The 15804-nt window shown below is 60.6% G+C and overlaps 1 protein-coding gene across 2 annotated transcripts; it reads right to left on the bottom strand.

Moving 5' to 3' along the window:
* Nucleotides 1-59: 59 nt before the first annotated feature.
* On the bottom strand, nucleotides 60-14774 carry SMARCD2 (SWI/SNF related, matrix associated, actin dependent regulator of chromatin, subfamily d, member 2). Of its 2 annotated transcripts, XR_009489633.1 has the most exons (14): nucleotides 14510-14774; nucleotides 7788-7975; nucleotides 5671-5713; nucleotides 5092-5214; nucleotides 4641-4760; nucleotides 4130-4225; nucleotides 3203-3304; nucleotides 2672-2833; nucleotides 2387-2484; nucleotides 1799-1934; nucleotides 1599-1721; nucleotides 1137-1238; nucleotides 327-1036; nucleotides 60-294 (listed from the first exon to the last, which is right to left on the bottom strand). XR_009489633.1 is itself a non-coding variant. In XM_059869517.1 (13 exons), the coding sequence occupies exons 1-13, from the start codon at nucleotides 14663-14665 to the stop codon at nucleotides 983-985; spliced, it is 1503 nt and encodes a 500-aa protein (XP_059725500.1). In that variant the 5' UTR covers nucleotides 14666-14774; the 3' UTR covers nucleotides 60-982. The 2 variants fall into 2 exon arrangements, 1 of the variants encoding a protein (XP_059725500.1); XM_059869517.1 differs by having other exon boundaries at nucleotides 60-1036.
* Between the last annotated feature and the right edge of the window lie 1030 nt (nucleotides 14775-15804).

Here is a 15804-nt window from a genome sequence, read left to right as displayed (position 1 = left end):
TGGGGACTGATTTGGGGATGGGGTGGGGGCTGCCGGACATAGCACACACCCCACAGAGCTGCTGCTAACTGCTTTTATTAGAAAAGATCCAAAATAGACAAAAACTGGTTACACAAGAGGCAGAGCAGGAACCCCTGAGCCCAACCCTGGGAATCTGTAAACGCTCCCCCACCCACAGCCTGCAGGGGGGCAAAGGCACTTCATCGGGGGTGGCAGTGGTGGCACTGCCCCCCTGGTCCCCTCCCTCCTCCCCACTATCTCCAGTTCTTGGTCTCCTTGTGCCCCCACAGGCTCCTGGGGCAGAGCCAGCCCCTCTGCCCCCAAACCTCATCAAGTCAAGTGGTTGATTACGGAATTATGTAAAACAGCAGGAGGGGGGGAAGGAATAAACTGATTGTCACAAAATGAGCCCCAGCCCTCGGTTCCGTATCCCCAGAGCAGCCCTGGGAGCCTCCCTGAGCCCTTGCAGAGCCCAGTGCAGGAAGAGGAACTCAATATATTTATTAATTACTCAAATGCAAACCCACTGTACAAAACGCTGCCTTTTTTACTTTTTTCGTGTTTTTTTTTTTTTTATATATAAAACCTGTTCACAAAAATAGTGCAAAACGTCGTGGGGAACTGGCGTTTGGAATGACGAACTTTTTGGTAAAAGAGGGGCAGGGCAGGGCCTGCGGGACTCGGGTGGGGCTGGCAGCTCCTCCCCACGGGCACGGGCAGCGCTTTCCGGCTCCCGGGAGGGTTTGGGAGGGGAGGGGAGCGGGGAACCCGCGGGGGCTGCGTAAGGAGGGGTGCGATGCAAAGCGGAGGAGGCGCTGCGGGGGCCTGGGGGGAGTGGGGACTCCACTGTGCTCGGCCCGAGGGAGCCCCTGGGGGCTCCCATCCCTCCAGGCACATCGGGTTTGTGCAAGTGCTGTGGCTTCCAGTCGGTACCGTCCGGCTCGAGCAGCGGGGCGGCAGCGGCCCCCGGGCCCCGCCCACCTTAAGTCAGGCGGATCCCGAGCACTTGTTCCAGTTCCTGCCGGCGCTGCTGGACCTGGGGACACCGTGGCGGTCAGGGAGGGACAGGGGGCACTGCCCGGGATCCCGGGGCTCTGTCGCTGCCATCCCACCCCTGCCCCACCCCCTGAGCTCACCTTGGCGAAGATGTGTCTGCCCACGGCCTCCTGCGCCCAGGGCTGCTGGTAAAACTCGGCCCGCCGCTCCTCCTCGGGGTTCCCAATCACATCCGTGATGATCTGACCCAAACGGGACAGGGCACCGGGAGTGAGGGATCCAGAGGGATCCACGAGGGACCCACACCTCTCCCTGAGCTCTGGGACCCAGATCCCTTCCAGCCCCCCATTCTGCCCAGCCCCAGGGCTTCAGAATCATGGAATTGTTAGGGTGGGAAAAGACCTTCCACCCTTAGCCCAACACCGCCACCACGTTCACCAGTGACCCGTGTCCCCAAGGGCCACATCGATGGTTCTGAACTCCTCCAAGGATGGAGACTCCAGCACTGCCCTCAGCAGCTGTGCCAGCGCTGGACAAGCCCTTCCAGGAAGAAATTTCTCCCAATACCCAACCTAAACTTCCCCCGAATTGTTCCCGTTTACCTTGAGGTCCCTCCTCTGGGATTTGATCCACTCCTGGATGAAATCCTGGGGGTTGTTGCTGAAGCTCAGCATGAAATCCCTCTGTGTCTTCAGCTGGTTGATGGACTCAATGGTCTCATGGATCTGGGCAGGTGACAGGGGTCAGAGGAGCTGTGTCCCCCCACAGGACACGCCTGCCCCCTGGCAGTGTCCCCTCCCACCTTGGCATCCAGGGAGGCAATTTCCTGCTGGTTGGTGGTAGAGGCCAGGAAATTGCTCATCTGGGCTTTGAGGGGATCGTCCACCTCCACGTCGATGTCGTAGCAGGCTGTCTTCTTCTGGTCATTGGGGTCCACACTGGGGGAATGGGGTTGGGGGGTCCTGCTGAGCTCCCACCTGGCTGGAGGTGGATGGATCCCCAACAGCAACACCAGTGCCCCAAGAAGCCTCAAATTTGGTGGTTCTTCCCCCCTCAGGTGACTTGTGCTGGTCCTTCAGGCTGGAGACCTCAAACTCTCCTGTGCCCCCAGCCCACGAAGCCCCCACGCCCTGGGGACACTGCCTGGCCCACGGAGCCTCCCAAGCCCTGGGGACACTGCTTAGCTCACTCCCCACCCTACTGGGCACTCCCAGCCCTGAGGACACTGCCGGCCGTGGAGTCCCCTAGTCCTAGGGACACTGCCCACTCTCCCCACCATGGGGCATCCCCAGTCCTGCAGACACTTCCTGTCCCATGGAGCCCCTTCCAGCCCCAGAGCCACTGCCCACCCAGTGCCCAGCCCAGGGCCATGCCCAGGCTGTGCCTCCACCTGATGGTGTGGTTGATGATGATGGGGTCTGGGTGCTGCAGGAGCCCTGCCAGCTTCATGGGGATCTCGGAAAAGCGCATGCGGACGCAGTTGAAGATCTGGGGGGCAAAGCAGAGCCTTTGGCACCCATGGCAGGGGCTCCCCTCACCTGTGCAGCCAGGTGGGGCATGCCCAAGCTGGTGGTGCAAGCCAGGGCCCAGGGAAGGGGCACAGCCAGAGCCTGGAGGGGCTGTGGGAGCTGGTGAGAGGCTTTTCCCAGCTGGATGAGGGGGAATGTGCGGGTACCTGGCGGAAGTAGCGGTTGCAGTTGATGAACTCCTTCTCGTGGCTGTCCTGCAGTTTGTTGTGTTTGATGTAGAGCCACAGGGCCTGCATGATGCTGGCCCTGGTCTGGGTGTGCACCCCCAGCAGCCGGGCCAGCCGTGGGTCCAGCTTGTACTGGGGGGGCTGTGGGGACAGCCAGGGTCAGCCACGAAACCAGCCAGGATGGAAAAGCAGAGCCCAACCTGACCCACCCCCATCCTGTCCCCAGCCTGGAGCACTGAGTGTTCCTGGGACAGCTGAAGGGATGGGGATTCCAGCACTCTCTGGCCAGCTTGTCCGACTTTTTAACTCCCTTTCCATGAAGAAATTCCTCCTGCTGCCCAAAGAAGAGGGAGGGCCCTCAGGAGTCCTCCACAGCCCCTGTGTCACTGCAGCTCCATGCTGGGAGTTCCTTGTGCTCCTTCCAATCCCTGCACCCCCAAACTCTCATCCAAGGCCCTGTCCCAGCCCCATCCCCAGCCCTGGGTGGCCCCCAGGTGCCCCAGGTCATACCTGGTGGTCCAACATGAGCAGCAGGGTGCACTTCACATTGACATCCCCGGGACGCTTCACCTGGAAGCCGTCGGTCTCCTGGGTCGTGGGCATCCGGTGCCACTGCGACGGACAACGGGGACACGGCTCAGGCAGGGCCATGGAACCAACCTTGCCAGCAGGGCTGGTGTCTGCAGAGCTGGGCTGGGGCTCTTGGCAGGGGCTGGCACAGCCACACAGCCTGGGGGAGCCCCTGGCAGTTCCTGGTCCCAGTGGTGGCAGCTCAGGGCTCTCCCAGTTCATCCCAGCCAGGCTGTGCCCCAGCACTGGGATGGACTGGAGCAGTTCCAGCCCTGAGTGCTCGAGGTGCAGGGCTCCCACAGCTTCGGGATCAATCCTGCAGCAGTGTGCATCAGAGCTGCTCCGAGCTTCCCCTGGAAGGGGATTCAGCCTCTCCCAGGGCAAAAGCACAAGATGGGTGCAGGGAGAGCTCCAGGCAGGAGCACCCAAAAAAGCTCTGATCCCTCTCCCAGGCATGGCTTAAACCCCCCCAAGGACCCTCCAGCTCAGGGACAGGCAGGAGGGCAAACCCTTCTTCCCACATGGCCCTGAGGTGAGCCTCTGTGGGATCAGCACCCCTGTGGGGACCCATCTGTGCCACGACGGGGGACAGCTGCCTCTGGGGCCACATCCCTGCCCCACAGAGCTCAGCTCTAGCTCTGGCTGAGACCTGGGCTGAGAGGGGTCAGAGCCCAGCTCTGCCAGGGGCAAAAGGCATCCCTAAACCTGAGCTGGGAAGGCAGCAGAGCGTGGTCCCCATGGAGGTCTGGCACTGCCCCCAGCCCCAAAAACCTGCTCAGGCAGCAGGGCAGGCCCTGGCCTGGGAGCTGAGCATCCAGAGGGGGAGCACGGAGCTCCACTTCCCACTGAGATCCCCTCCCACCTCACCTCCACCAGGTGATTGTCCGGCCCGTAGAGCTCCTTGTCCAGCTCAATCACGAGGCTCTTGAAGAAGGAGGAGAACTTCCTCTTCTGCTTGCTGGGCTGCAGACAGGGCAGCAGAGATTCCTGATCCCAAATCCAGCCCCAGGCCCCAGAGAGGGGCAGATGCTGCCCCAGCTAAGCTCTCAGCACAGCACCAGTGCTCCTAGCACCTCCTCATCCTTCCTGGATGATCCTGATGGACCAGCTCCTCCTCCCACCATCACTCCTTCCCTCCTGGATCCTTATGGACCAGTACTCCCACCACCTCCTCATCCATCTTGGATTGCTATGGACCAGTGCTCCTCCTTCCACCATCATTCATCCCTCCTGAGGCCGGATGGACCAGAGCTCCTCCCACCAGCACCACTCCATCCCTCCTGGATCCTGAAAGACCAGCTCCTCCCTCCCTCCCTCTGGATGCTCCCGATACACCAGAGCTCCTCCCACCATCCCTTCAGCCCTGCTGACTCCTCACATCCTCCAGCAGCTTCCCCTCCACACGGAGCTCCCAGGAGGCCACACGCTCGCCCCCCTCTCCCTCCTCCTTGGCCGGGGTGAAGGTGTTGGAGATGTAAATCCTGAGCTTCCGCTTTTGCTGTGGAATGGCAACAGAGAGAGGCAGGATGGAGTGAGAGGGAACTGCAGCACCCACCTCCAGCTCAGCATGAGAGGAAATGGCCTCAGGGGAGGTTTAGATTGGATATTAGGGAACATTTATCCGTGGAAAGGGTTGGAAAACATTGGAATGGGCTGCCCTGGGCAGCGGTGGAATTCCCTGTCCCTCAAGTGTCCCAGAAACACATGGATACTCCGCCTGGAGAAACGGCTTAGGGTGATGGTTGGACTGGATGACCTCAGAGGACTTTTCCAACCTGAAGTTTTCCCATAATTCCATGACCTGCAGCCCCTGCTAGGCCCCAGCTCACCGTCAGGGGTTTCTTGATGGCCTCCTGGATTTCCATCCTCTTGCGAGCAATGGTTTGGTCCAGCTTGCGCTCGAAGGCCAGCAGGTCCATGTAGGCCTGGGATTCTGGGACCAGCTCCCGGATCTGGACACAGGAATGGTCAATCCCAAGTGCTGGGATGGGCTGGATTCCCCCCCAGCCCCAGCATACAGGGGGACACCAGGTGAGGAGTCCAGCATCCAGTTCTTATTTTAAACCCAGCCTGGAGCCCTGCAAAGCTTTGCCCAAACCAGTCTGGAGCCTTTTGCTGTTCCCAGCAGCGTTCCTGCATGGAATGGAACCCTGGAATCTCAAGAGGGACTCTGAGGGACCTCCTGAGATCTCCATCCCACCCCATTCCTGCTCCTCACTTGCTCAGAGTCCAGCCCCACCCCAACCCTCTCCTGCTGTGCCAGAGGGAGAGACAGAAATACTCCAGGGTGGTTTGGGATTGAACAGAAATGTCCAGGGGGCAGGAGGGAACTCAGGAGATCCTCCCTTTTTGGGGACCCTCCCCATCCCCTGCAGCAGCTCAGCTCTGTCCCCTGGGCTGACACTCACCCTCTGTGGCAGCACCTTGTCAGCCATCTTCCTCCTCTTCACCCTGGGAAACAGGAGAAATGACAGCTCCCTCAGGACACTCTGCTGTCTGCCCTCTGGGGGGATGGATACTGGGAAAGGTTCTTCCCCAGAGGTGCTGGCACTGCCCAGGCTCCCCAGGGGATGGTCCTGGCCCCGAGGCTGCCAGAGCTCCAGGAGGGTTTGGACAGCACTGCCAGGGATGCCCAGGGTGGGATTGTTGGGGGGTCTGTGCAGGGCCAGGAGTGGGACTGGATGAGCCCTGGGGGTTCCTTCCCACTCAGGATATTCCTGGGGGAAAGGTGTTGGATGTTGCAGCCTGACACCAGGAAAGGAAATCCAGGAAATCCTGGAGAAGGCAAAGGCAGGGCTGCAGGACAGAATTCCCAAATTTTCCCTCTGAAAGTAGCCATCCCATTCTCCCAGTGCTCCAACCCAGAGCCACTGCCAGGAACTCCCTTAAACCCAGCTCAAACTAAGCCCTGCTGTGGTGGGGCTGAAATCCTGTGAAAATCCAGCTTGGCTGGATCCAACCCTGCCCACTGCAGATTCTCATCACCCCGAGCCCATCCCAGTGCCCAGGCAGCTCCTGCTCAGCCTGGGCACAGCAAGGACTGCTCTCCTGTTCTCCTGCCCTGGAGATGGGGCAAGGTCCAGCAGCACAGGGAATTCTCATTCCTCCAGCTGCACGTGGAGCAGCAGGATCACACAGGAGGGGTCCAGGAGAACACTCTAGGAGAGGTCAAAGCCCTGCTCTGGAGCAATTCCTGCCCCATCCAGCCCCTCCTCCTGCAGGGTCTGGACACCCCAGGGCACCTGGAAGCTCCTGATCCCCTGATCCAGCAGCTGGGAGCAGGGAACGCCCAGCTGTGAGTCTGGCTGATCCCTGATCCCAGCCCCAGCCATGACGGGATGGCTCTGATGTCCCTGTGGGTGCCAGGCTGCTCCTTGTCCCCAGCCCCCAGCTCGCCCTAGCTGTGCAGTGCTGGGATGGCCCAGGAGGGATCAGGAAGCCAATGGAGCTGCCAGGGAAGGGAATGGGAGCTGAGCATCCATGAGCACCAAGGGATCCTGCCTGGAGATTCTAGGAGCCAAACCGCCCCCACAGAGGGATCAGCAGGGCTGGGAACCAGTGAGGAGCTGCTGGCAGAGCCCAAACAGAGTCCTGCTCTGACTGCAGCTCCAAGGAGCATCCCTAAAATCTGCCAGCCCCATCCCACACTTCCAGCCACATCTGTGCCTGCCAGAGCCACCAGGTACCCTGGGAGGATGAAGAAGACCCCCCAGGAGCTGCTGCTGGGGACCCCACGAGGCTCTTCGGTTCCTGGTGTGGAGATCAGAGTGAGAGGAAGCTGGAAACTGAGGAATCTCTGCCTCCATCCCAAAACATCCCATTCCCAAGCTCTGGCAGGTGTCAGGCTGGAGGAAAATCCTGCTGGTATCCCCTTTTCAGCAGGACAGGAACTCTGCGTAATGTGACGCTTGTGACACACTTGAGTGGGGATCTGGAAAGGCTTTGGGGTCTCAAAGAGAGTCAAACAGTGACTGAACCCTGCCCTGGGATCCCTGTCCTGAACGGAACTACATCCATCTTTTTACCACTCTGTATTTGCAGTGACATCTCACTGACATCTACATTTATATTAAAGATTATTTATATTTATATAGGTATTGCCAGAACAGGGCTCTTCTGTCCTCAGAAGTTTCCCAGCAGAAGATACTGCTGGGAATTAATTATTGTGCCTGCTCCTGGCACAGCTTATTATTATTTTATTATTATTATTATTACCATTATTATATTATTATATTAATTATTAGCAGCTCCTGGCTCAGTTCAGATGGAAAACAGGAGGTGAAACACAACCTGGCTGCATTGAGAAGCAGGGATGCAGCTCCTGTGGATTACTGTGGTGGTCCTGAGAATGTTCCAGGAGCTTGGAGCACCCTGGAAGAGTGGAAGGTGCCCTGGGGTGGGACTGGATGGGCTCTGAGGTCCTTCCACCCCACCCACCCCCTGATTTCACAAAGTGCAGCCAGGACCCAGCAGGACCCCCCATCCTCCTGTGCAACCCCCCTGGGGTGGGACACGGCAGCCTTACCCTCTCCTGGGGGTGGCCATGGGTGGCTGTGCCTGGGGGGTCAGCAGGCGCTTCCTGAAGGGATCCATCATGGCCTGGGGCAGGCCGGGCCTCAGCGGGGTCGCTGCTCCGTACGGGGGGGCTCCTGGGGGTCCCACCTGCAGTCCTGCCATAGGCATCCTGCCCCCAGGGGGCATCCCGGGCCGCTGCTGCAGAACAGGGATGGGGGTGAAACGGGAGCCTGGCTGTGGTGCCACCCACCCTGGGTGCCACCCACCTCTGTGCCACCCACCCTGGTGCCACCCACCCTGGGTGCCACATCTTCCCCAGGGTGTATCCTGGCCCAGGGCAGGGAATGCGAGCAGGAGCAGCAGGAAGCGATGGGAAAGCAGGAAGAGGAGAAGCCAAGGAGTGCAGGGAAGCCTGGCCTGGCAGCAGTGGAGCCAAAGTCAGGCCCTGTGTCACCACCCACAGCTGCAGCAGCATGAGGATGCTGCCAGCAATGTCCCCACCCTGGGGACCTCGTGGGTTCCTCTCTGGAAAGCAGCACAGGAGGGGGGAGCAGGGCAATCCCACTTCCTCCCACAGGCAGGAAGGAGGTGAGGGATGGAGGAGGCAGCAGCTCCCCCCTGCCAGCAGCCAGCTCCCCTCCTGCCCCTCCCAGGGACACACACAAGGAATTTGGGAGCCACAACACAACCCCGAGGGGTCCAAGCCCTGGCAGCCCCTCTGCACCCTCAGAGCATGATTTGGCAGCACCCACTGGTGCCCCAGGTTTTTCCCCCAGGACCCACCAGCCACCCCTCCTGCTCCACCTCGGGGCTGATCCAGCAGCTTCTGGGGATCCTCTGATCCTCAGCTCCCCCTGCCAAGGTGGGAGGCTGGGAGAGCGACCGAGCCAGCAGAGCAACATTTCTGCCCTGCCCCAGGCTCCTGACGTGCCAGGACATCCCCACAGCCCTGTGGGGCAGGGAGCCAAGCAAACACCTCATTCCCTGCACACAGGGATACATCTGGGAGCAAAACCTGGATGCAGGGTTGCGAATATGGGATGCAGCCAGCCTGCCCTCCACATCTCAGAGCTGTAGCAGGGGTTGGTTTGATGGAGCTGCAGCCTAAAAAACCCTAAAAACCACCCCCACCTCTGTGAAAAGCTGATGGAAACAAAGCCAAGAGTCTGAGCTGCCCCCCTGGTGCCTCTGCCAGTGGCAGATCTTGAGAGGAAAAGTCTTCCAGGCAGGATCAGGGCAGCAGCAGGGCCCCAGGATTAGTGCTGCACGTGGAAGCTCAAACACCCCCAGGCCCAGGCTGAGCCCTGTTACACAACAAGCACAACCACACAGGCTTCAGAGCCTTTGAAGCAGCAAGCCCAGAGCCCCACTCTGACCCTCCCTTCCCCAGGGCAGGAGGCTCCTTTTTCCTGCTCCCAGATGCTCCTCTCCTGCTCAGCCCCATTTGTGCAGCTCCTCGTGACTCTGGCAGCAGGGCCAGCAGCACCTCTCCGTGCCAAAACCACAAGGCCAGGCCCAGTTTCTCTGGGTTTATCAAGAAATTCGTTGTGGCAGGGCCGGGTGGACCCACAGACTGTGCAACACCACAAACCACAGTGAATGTTGTTCTGCTGCTCAGCTCCAGCACGACTGTGGAACCCCTGTGGAACCCAAACCTGTGCTGACACCTGCCAGGGCTTCTGAAAAGCAGAGAAACCCCTTGTAGGAGCTGGGAAACTTTTAATTTGAAACTCCTGGGACCCCAGAGCACCTGAGTGCAGAGCCCAGCCTGGAAGCAGAGCCTGCACTCCCTGGAGGCACCAGGAGCAGGAAATGGCTCCCAGGGAAACCCTGCCCCGGGTGTTTATCAGTGTCTGGAAGGCCAGGGAGGTTCCACAGCTCCAGAGACATTCCCTGCCCTGGGAATGCTGTCAGGAGCTTTCTTGGAGCTGACCCAGCCATGCCCAGCTCCTGTTCTTTGGTCAGAGCAGCTCTGAGGTCTCTCCTCCCTCCCTCTGCCCCTCCATGGAGCACATTTTGGATCTACCTCTGAAGTGAGAGATTTGGAGGCTTCAGAGTGTCTTTGACAGCTCCACATCCTGGGCAAGGTCTCATGTGTCCAGCTGCTCCTTCCAGGGCTCCACTGAGACAATCCCATTGGCAGGGAGAGGTTCAGCACAAGGACACACAGATTTGTCACACTTTAACTTCACCAGCAGCTCCCAAACCATCGGAGAACCATCAGCCACAGCTCAGCTGCCAGGGAGCGACTTCCAGCCCACCAAGGACCCACAGTGGATTGCCTGGATGAGCAAAAAGGGGAGGGCAGAACCCTCCATGTGGAATTTTCCTCTCAGTTTACTCTAAGGATTTTCAAATTTGCAACAGAGAAGCCTCTTGGCTCAACCAGTCACCAGCGCCTGGGGGCAGACTTGCTCCCAAACCCTTCTCAAACAAGCCCAGCCTAAAACCTTCAGCCAAGCCAGGAAGCAGCACCACAGCCCCGGGGTGAAGCCTGTCTCCAGCACCTCTTGGAAAGTCTGGAAATTCCCCGGATGCAGAGGGCTTAAACTCAGGAAATTTAATTAAAACAGCTCCGAGCAGGAGCTCATTCCGGCTCAGCACCCCCAGTCCCTGTGCCACTCCCAGGGCCCGCCCAGTCCCTCCCCTCGGAGGGGCAGACAAAGGGCAAACTCTGCAAGCTCAGCAGGAGGAATAGCCTGGATCCCATCCAGCACTCCCTGCAGAGCCTCTGGAAACGGGACAGTGAACAGCTCGTGGCTGCTCCCTGCCAGGGACGGGGCTGTGCCCGGGGTTCATGCCAGGGCACCGCTCAGCCCACGGGCCTGGGGTAGCTCTGCCTGGAACCGGCCCTGGCTGAATCCAACAGAGGCTGGGTGGGTTCCTGAGGGATGTTTGCTGGCATGGCAGGAGGCTCTGAGCCTGCCAAAGGTCCCTTCTTGAGGAAGGACAGCCCAGAAATCGGGGGCTGGTAGCAGGAAGGAGGAGCAATAAATCCCAGGATGAATCTGCAGGACGAAGCTGGGCTGGGGGGAGCTTGAGGCAAAGCAGGAATTCTGCAAACAGCTCCAGAGCCTGTTCGTGGCCCTTCCAGGACCCTGGCTCTTCCTGCACCTCCCCAGCAGGGAAGGAAGGCTCCTCCCCACTCCCTCCTGTGCTGCTCCAGGATCCAGCTCTGCACACTGACAGGAACCAGGGAGCCAGAGCCCAGATCCATCCTCACCCGGGGCTCTGGAGCACAGCCTAGCCCAGCACCAAGAGCTCTTCCTGCAAGTTCCTCCCCTCGTGCCCAGGCAGCAGCACTTCCCACCGGGATATAGAAACAATCCCTGCTCAAACAGGCTTCCAGCTCCTCGTGGGGCTGGGCTCCAGGAGAGCTCTGCTGCCCAGGGCTTGGCGTGGATTGGGATCATGAGCCCCCTGCACACCCCAAAAGAGTGATTTTCCCCTTTGTTCCTCCTTATCTGTGAGCAAATCCCTCTTGAGAGCGTGCCAGGGAGAGCCTGGCTTGGTGCTGGCACAGACCTTGAGCTGGGAGGTGCTGCTGGGATGGAGATGCTGCTGCTGCAAACTCTGCTGCAGCTCCCTGCAAACCCCAAACTCCCCACACTTGGAAAACCTCTGTGTTTGACCCAGGAGGAGCTCCAGGAGCCAGATCTCAGCTGTAAAGCTGACATGATGAAGTAGTAAATCAAAGGGAGAATGGCACAGCCCCCAGCAGATCCAGGACACATCCTGGAATGTCTCCAGCAGCAGCAGAGCTGTCTGGGCTGGACAAACCTGCCTGTCCACAGCCCTGCAGCTGGAGGCCTGAATGTTCCAGGGCAGGGAAAGGAGAGGTCACAGGGACTCAGATCCCACAGGGGCAGGAACTGCAGCAGGAACAAGGAACAAAGGTGCTGGCTCCTCCTGGGGAGGAGCAGGCATGGGCCTGGCTCAAACCCTGCCCGTGGTATTCCTGCAGGGCCAAACTTTCTGGAGGGCTCCTGGGAAGGCCCTGTGGAAGCAGAGGGAGCAGTAGGGCTGGAGGTGCTGCTGTTCCCCCTTCCCAGTCACGTTTCCCAGGAGCAGCAGAGCGTGCCTGGCCCTGCTCTGCCGTCCTCCCCCTGCTCCAAAGAACAGTGTCCATCTGCTTTGGATCAGGCTGGAGGCAGCTCCAGGCTGGGGTTCTGATGAAACCTGCCTTGGAAAGCCTCTCTCTGGGGAAGGGTGGGGTTATCCAGCACCAGCAGCCTTCTGGAACAGCTCTAGCCCTGGCTGCTGGCCCCCTCCAAGCCAGTTCCCAGCACTGCGTGAGCAGGAACACTGCTCTCCCTGCTCCCCACGGGGTGGATTTCTCCTACACTGCACCCTCTGCAGCATGTCCAAGCCTCCCCAATTTCACCTGGCACAACATTCCACACTTCTTCAGCTCCTCCATGGATTACTCCATGAAGCACATCTTTCCTTCCCACTGCAAAAGGGACAGGATCACAGAGCTGCTTCCAGATTGAAAATCCTCAAGCTACAGCAGCCTCCTGGCCAGGGAATCCAGGCTCTGTCTTCCCAATATGTGCCAATAAAATCCATTTAATGGGGACCTAATTCTGCACCAGGGAAGCATCAGCTGAGGGTAAATGCAAGGTCAGAGTGCTGAATTCCAAGGTCTCATCCCACACAGATCCATGCTGCTCCAGGCCACGGTGTTAATCCCAAAACTTGGGAAAAAATCTCCTAAACCTGAAACCATCACCTGAAAAACCAAGAAAGCTCCTTCCTGCTGATCCTCCATGGAACCTGGCTGCTGGGGCTCAGCCTGGGCAGCCTGGCTGCTCAAGGGCAGGGAGAGGGATCAGGGTGGAGGATCTGCCCACACCCCCCCCACCCCTGACCTTCCCGCTCCTGGAAAAAACCTGTCCTTCCTGCTCCAGGCATGGCACCGGCCTCTGGCTGCTCTGGAAACATCAGCTTCCACCAAAGATGCCAACTGGATTCCCTGCCTGGGCTGCCAGAAAATCCCCAGCAGGCACACAAGGATGTCCATAGGACGAGCATATGTTTAATAATCCCGAGATTAGAGCTCCTAAGCCCTCGCTGGCCTGGCCAGGGCCTCTTCTGTCTCCTGAAGAGGCAGCTCTTCCTAAAACTGGGACAGAACCAAGCCCTGGGGGGATGGCAGGGATGGGAGGGGCTGTTTTCCTCAGCCTGGGAATTGCAAAACAAAGGGCAGACCCTCTGGATCCTCTCCCTTCCCAGGCTCAGGGAGAGGCCACTGAACACCAGCTCAGGGGGCTGATCCCGCTGTGCCAGTGGTGCCGGACACCGCGGGGACATCACCGAGGGGACAGCACATCACCGCGGGGACATCGCCCCCTGCCCCCGACACCTGCTGCCAGCCCAGCCGCGAGGCAAGCAGCATCTGCCGGCCTGTTTACTCCCAGCTGGATTTTGCACCCTGCACATGGAAGGTCAGGCAGTGCCTCCGCCTCGAGTTACCAGCGGCTCACGCTCGGCCAGCTCAGCTTCCAACACCATTTTCTGGCGTTTTGAAGGCTGCAGGAGGAAGTTGTTTCCTTCTCCTGTGTTAAGGAGCCGGAATTTCCCTGAGCTTGGTTTATTTCCTGAGTTTTAAATCATGCAAATCAGGCACAGCACTGGAGGAGGCAGCGGCGGCCCAGGAGAACATGTTGCACAACGGGGCTCCTCCAGCCTGCCTGGAAAACTGAGCTTCACGTTTGAAAACTCATCCCAAAGTAATCAGCACAAGCTTGGGAGCGAACTGGGAAGCCAGGTGTGCGAGGGGGAGCAGGAATGTGTGTCAGGATATACTTCTTACTACTGGAATAGCATAGAAACATGGAATGATTTGGGTGGGAAAGGACTTTAAACCCACCCAGTAGTGCCACCTCTGCCATGGCAGGGAGACCCTCCACTGTCCCGGGCTGCTCCCAGCCCCAATGTCCAGCCTGGCCTTGGACACTGCCAGGGATCCAGGGGCAGCCACAGCTGCTCTGGGCACTCTGCGGGCACCCTCACAGGGAACAATTCCTAATTCCCAATATCCCATCCCTCCCTGCCCTCTGGCAGTGGGAGCCATTCCCTGGGTCCTGTCCCTGCAGGCGCTTGTAAACACAGTTCTTACTTCCTGAATTTACTTGTAAAAGATGCCAGGCTGAAAACCGAGTGATTTCGCGTGCTCTTGGAGGGCTGATCGTTGTTTTGATTTACTTTCCCCAACATTACCGAGCGCCTGCTCCCCGCTCCCACCGCTAACCAAGCCCGCTCCTTCCGGAGGGCACACCGAGGATACTCCGAGGTTACACCGAGGCTACATCTGCACACCACGCGTTACCTCCCCCTTTGATAAGGACACGAACGTGTTCCCGGGTCGGTGCCGGGGGAAGGGACGGGCAGGGACGAGGGGGCTGCGCAGCCGGATCGGGCCCGGAGCCCACGGCAGCGACCCCGGCCCGGCCCGGCTCACCCGCTGCGGGACGGGCCGGGCCGGGCACAACTTTCAGCGGGCTCTGAGGGTGCAAAGTGGGAGCGGGGAACAGGGAGGTGTCCCGGCTAACAGGGAAGTGTCCCGGATAACGGGGGCAGCAGAACGGCCGCACCGGCTGTGCCGGGCCCGCTCCGGGCGATGCCGGCCAGGCCCGGCCGCGCTGCCCCGGGAAGGCCCCGCCGCCCCCCCGGCGCTGGCCCGGGCCCCGCGGTGCCCCCGCGGCCCTCCCGCCGCCCCGGAGCTCTCACCTGGAACTGCGCGGCGGCCGGGCCCATGGCGCGGTAGCCCGGGGCGGCGGCGGGCGCGGGGCTGGGGCCGCGCAGCAGGGCGGTGCCGGGCCCCGGGGCTGGCGGGGCGGCGGAGGGCGGCAGCGGGCTGAGCGGGAAGGCGCCGCGCCCGGCCATGGCGGAGCCGCAGCGGACGGGACGGGGAGGGGCGGGGAGGCCCCGGCGGCGACGGCTCCAAGCGGCGGCGGCGCCGGAACGGGAACGGGAACGGGAACGGCTCCGCGCCCGCCGCCTCAGGCCCCGCCCCCGGCATAGCCCCGCCCCGCCAGCATCCCGCCCCTGCATAGCCCCGCCCACCGCTGTCCCACGCCCACCTCCACCTCAGGCCCCGCCCCGCAGTGCCACGCCCACGCCGCCGAGCGCGCGCCCGGGAGCTCCGCCCACCCCGGCAGAGGCTCCACCCCCAGCTGCGTGTGTGACGTAGCGTGAGTGACGTCAACGCGTGTGGCGTGTGTCATGTACACGTGTGTGCACCTGTGTGAACGTGAGTGTGTGTGCAGGTGTGCGTGAACACCTGTGAGAGAGTGTGTGTGTGTGTGTGTGTGTGTGTGTGTGTGTGTGTGTGTGTTCAGCATGGGCCCGAGAGGGTGTGCAGGTGTGCATACGTGTGTAGGTGTGTGTGTGACACATGTAGGTCTGACACAGATGTGTGTGTGACACGGGTGTGTGTGTGACACAGGTGTGTGTGTGGCACAGATATGTGTGACACAGGTGTGTGTGGCCCGTGTGGGTGGCACAGGTGTGTGAATGACATGGGTGTGTGTGTGACACAGGTGTAGATCTGACACAGATGTGTGTCTGACACAGGTGTGTGCGTGACACAGGTCTGTGTGACCCGTGTGTGTGACACAGGTGCCCGGGGGTTTTTGCACACCTATGGGGTGAGGGCTCCTGTGTTGGCCCCTCGAGTGTTTGCACACGCGTGTGTGCAGGGGCAGGACACGGTGGGGACACGGGGTCACCGCGGGACGAGCAGAGCTCGGCTGTGGCTGTGCGGAGCCGGGGAGTCACAGAACACCTGGGGGCGGCTGCGGGGCGCGGGGCACCTGCGGGAACCTTGGGGGTCCCGGGGTTCTCGGCGATCCTGGGGGTCCCGGGAGTCTCGGTGATTTTGGGGGTCCCAGGGGTCGCGGGAGTCTCGGTGATCCTGGGGGTCCCGGGGCTCCCGGGAGTCTCGGCGACCGCGGGGGTCTCAGGCACACGCGGCCGTGGAGGTTGCGGGTGTCTCGGGGGTCGCGGTGGTCCCAGGAGTCGGG

This window comes from Haemorhous mexicanus, chromosome 28 (assembly GCF_027477595.1).
Source record: "Haemorhous mexicanus isolate bHaeMex1 chromosome 28, bHaeMex1.pri, whole genome shotgun sequence".
Lineage (NCBI taxonomy): Eukaryota > Metazoa > Chordata > Aves > Passeriformes > Fringillidae > Haemorhous > Haemorhous mexicanus.
Note: the sequence above shows the minus strand (reverse complement) of the source record. Positions and strands in the feature narration are given on the sequence as shown.

Bases quoted from the DNA above. Each gene is read 5' to 3' on its own strand.
- SMARCD2 (XM_059869517.1), bottom strand. From the start codon at position 14,665: ATGGCCGGGCGCGGCGCCTTCCCGCTCAGCCCGCTGCCGCCCTCCGCC. The intron at 4,226-4,640 runs GTGAGGAGTCAG...CCCTGTCTGCAG, and splicing joins AGGGGAAGCTGCTGGAGGAT to CCCAGCAAGCAGAAGAGGAA. The intron at 3,305-4,129 runs GTGAGGTGGGAG...TGTCCGTCGCAG, and splicing joins CGGACAATCACCTGGTGGAG to TGGCACCGGATGCCCACGAC.